This window comes from Coffea arabica, chromosome 3e (assembly GCF_036785885.1).
Source record: "Coffea arabica cultivar ET-39 chromosome 3e, Coffea Arabica ET-39 HiFi, whole genome shotgun sequence".
NCBI lineage: Eukaryota > Viridiplantae > Streptophyta > Magnoliopsida > Gentianales > Rubiaceae > Coffea > Coffea arabica.
The window spans coordinates 4,686,616-4,689,888 of record NC_092315.1 but is presented as its reverse complement, the minus strand read 5'-3'; the positions used below and the strand labels follow the sequence as shown (position 1 = coordinate 4,689,888).

Sequence of the window (3,273 nt, the reverse complement as noted above, 5' to 3'; positions counted from 1 at the left end):
ATGTAGCTTTCCCCTAAAGTTACTCAGCCAAATTCCTGCATCAAAACTTCCACGTCAATAATAGAGTGTGTCTATCATTTCTTTAGTTTCATCCATGCAGACCTATTTTTGCCTCAATGTCAAGCTTTTCCCACCAAAAGGGCCCCAAGTTAATGAAGTCCATCAAACATGAGACGGATCTTCAGCTAACGCATTCCATCACATTTAATTTAAATGTTGATATGGCCATATGAATAGTAGCCCAAAATCCAGTATAAAATGCCATGCAAATCCCATCACAAATTGCATCAAGTATTGCAAACTCGATCATGTCATCTCTTGCATACTTCTGGGCATTCTTGATTGGGGTGGTGCTTCTCACCACTCCCTCTTTGGCTGATTACTCCGGAGCACCCTCATATGAGCATCACCATCCTCCACCGTTCAAGAAGCCTCCAGAGCCAATCCACTGTCCACCTCCAGTCGTGAAGCCTCCGGTCGAGCCCAAGCCACCAATTCACCACAAACCACCACCGTATGGCCACTACCCACCTCACGAGCCGCCACCTTATGTTCCCCAGCCACCAAAGTTGCCACCAAAGTTGCCACCAACTCCGCCACCAATTCACAAGGAGCCACCACCTTACGGTCACTACCCACCTCACAAGCCACCACCTTATGGTCACTACCCACCAATTCACAAGAAGCCACCAATTCACAAGAAGCCACCACCTTATGGTCACAACCCACCTCACGAGCCGCCACATTATGTTCCCCAGCCACCAAAGCTGCCACCAATACACAAGAAGCCACCACCTTATGGTCACTACCCACCTCACGAGCCGCCACATTATGTTCCCCAGCCACCAAAGTTGCCACCAACTCCGCCACCGATTCACAAGGAGCCACCACCTTACGGTCACTACCCACCTCACAAGCCGCCACACTATGTTCCCCATCCACCAAAGCTGCCACCAATTCACAAGAAGCCACCACCTTATGGTCACTACCCACCTCACAAGCCGCCACCTTATGTTCCCCAGCCACCAAAGCTGCCTCCCATTATCATCAGGCCACCAATTAAGCCACCAACTCTGCCACCAATCCACAAGAAGCCACCACCTTATGGTCACTACCCGCCACCACCTTATGGTCACTACCCACCACCTTATGTTCCCCAGCCACCAAAGTTGCCACCAATTCACAAGAAGCCACCACCTTATGGTCACTACCCGCCACCACCTTACTGAGTTGCCTTTGCAGCTTCATCAACATGTGTAATAAGATTAGTTACTAGAATAAGAGCTGATGTTGGCAATATGCGTTTCATGAGATGTATTTACTTTCCACTTGATCCACCGTTATAATACTAATACATATGTCTATGGCATTACTGAGTTGTTTCTCATTCTATCTATTACTGAAGCTGCCTACGAACAATTTCACATCGAGCATTGATGAGAAATTAATATTGAGTTTATGACGAATTTTGGTGTCACTAATAGTTGAGGGCTTACGGTCTACTGTGAGATGGTCCATGCAGCACGGGTTCATAGAAGAACCTTCAACAATTTTACAGCTGTGATTTTTTGGTTTTCGTGCAAATAGCTATATTATTGGTTCATTCATTATTGTGTAAGTGGGGATAAAGATGGTTTTCAATCTACCATGCATGTGACAAATGCAGGGTCTTGGCTGGCCAAAAAGCGGGTAGGTTTATGCTAGGAAGTTTTTTTCAATTGATAATCCTCGTTAAGATGGTGCCACATGCACCAAATATTGAAGGACATGGATTCCAGCCTGAATACAAATAGCTTTGCGAAAAGGCCCACAATATTATCTATACCAAGGGATATAATTAATCAGACACTCAACATGATGGCCAACAAAAGGCTGCTTGCAGGTTTAAGTTTGGAAACCTTTAGCCCTTCTACAAGAAGCAATTGTAGTTTTTACTGTTTTTGTGTGTCATTTTCGACCCCTTTGTTGCATTTTACTTATGCTTCTTCTACTTATGTCAATGTCATAAGTTGTACAAAATACCATACAACCTCAAGTTTCCCTTGGACGCCTGTCGCGAGATTTGCATGGACTTATTTTCTTGTCGATCTGATCAGCTTCAAACTCTCCAAATTGTCAACTGATATAAAACTAACAAGCTTGTTTGTACTTTCACCTATGCGCATAACAAACGGAAATCATCAACTTTTTCAACTCATGGGACCAATCAATTCTACCTAAAACTCTTGCTACTCGTCACCTGGGGCAGGGTGGCACCTATCAATTACAAACATTTATAACTAGAATATATGATTGTTTTCTTTCCCGTGTAGTCATGTTACAGTAGTGTCTTGAACGATTAATTGTATCACTTGCTCTATGAACTATGTCGCTAAATTAGATGACCCCCAGCAATGATATTCCCATGCATGACAATTTTACCAAATCAAACATCCAGTTAATGTGTATTATGATTTAGAAGGTATGAATGCCTTCTTTTTGAGCAATCGGTAGTGAAGGCATGCTTAACTTGGAATATTCATTGTAGAAAATGTAGAGTCACAAGTTTGAAGGTTTTTTTTTTTTTCTTTTTTTACTCAGTTGATAGTCAGAGGCTATTGTTAGAACTAACTATATATACCAAAGTAATGGACGTACCTAGGAAGTAAATTATATATTCTTTCTAGTAAAATTAAACCAAAATTATTATTGTAACAGACTTGTGAATCATATTACGTTTTTAGAGTACAACTTTTGTGAATAAATAAAGGGTGATAGAACTTAGAGGTGAGGTAGTTTATTTTCGATATCAGTAAAGCAGAATGTTTTTAAGACGATGATTTAAAATGAAGAAACTTAGATATATATTGGATTTTGTTAGCAGAAGTGGGATTAATGACATATTTACAAGTACACAATCTAGTGAGTCTTGACTGGTTGGTTTTTACTAGAATGGTTGCCTGGTGGGAAATCATGTATCTGCCTCGAATGATTATAATCGTCCATCAGAGAGTACGATGATATTTAACTACTTGGAAAGTTTGTGGCATACTTTCTTGTCCCCTTTTCGCCCGACTTTTTCTCCAAAAATAGCATAGTTCTTTCTACCCTTTGAATTTATCTTAATTTGATTTTTAGCGTCATCAGTGTTATCAATTTGTCGATAAAAAATTAATTTCATGCTTTAACCATATGTAACAATATTGTAACATAAATGTATCTTTTTCATACCCATATGAAGTAATATGCCATAGGTGTAATTTTTGTTTCCCTTGCTGCCTAGATAAAATAATC

The 3,273-nt window shown here is 40.6% G+C and overlaps 1 protein-coding gene across 1 annotated transcript; it reads left to right on the top strand.

Moving 5' to 3' along the window:
- Positions 1 to 249: 249 nt before the first annotated feature.
- Positions 250 to 1,369, top strand: LOC140038912 (uncharacterized). The gene is made up of 2 exons (XM_072084508.1): positions 250 to 1,008; positions 1,102 to 1,369. The coding sequence occupies exons 1-2, from the start codon at positions 264 to 266 to the stop codon at positions 1,227 to 1,229; spliced, it is 873 nt and encodes a 290-aa protein (XP_071940609.1). The 5' UTR covers positions 250 to 263; the 3' UTR covers positions 1,230 to 1,369.
- The last annotated feature ends 1,904 nt before the right edge of the window (positions 1,370 to 3,273 follow it).

Bases quoted from the DNA above. Each gene is read 5' to 3' on its own strand.
- LOC140038912 (XM_072084508.1), top strand. From the start codon at position 264: ATGCAAATCCCATCACAAATTGCATCAAGTATTGCAAACTCGATCATG. The intron at 1,009-1,101 runs CTTATGTTCCCC...AGAAGCCACCAC, and splicing joins CCCACCTCACAAGCCGCCAC to CTTATGGTCACTACCCGCCA.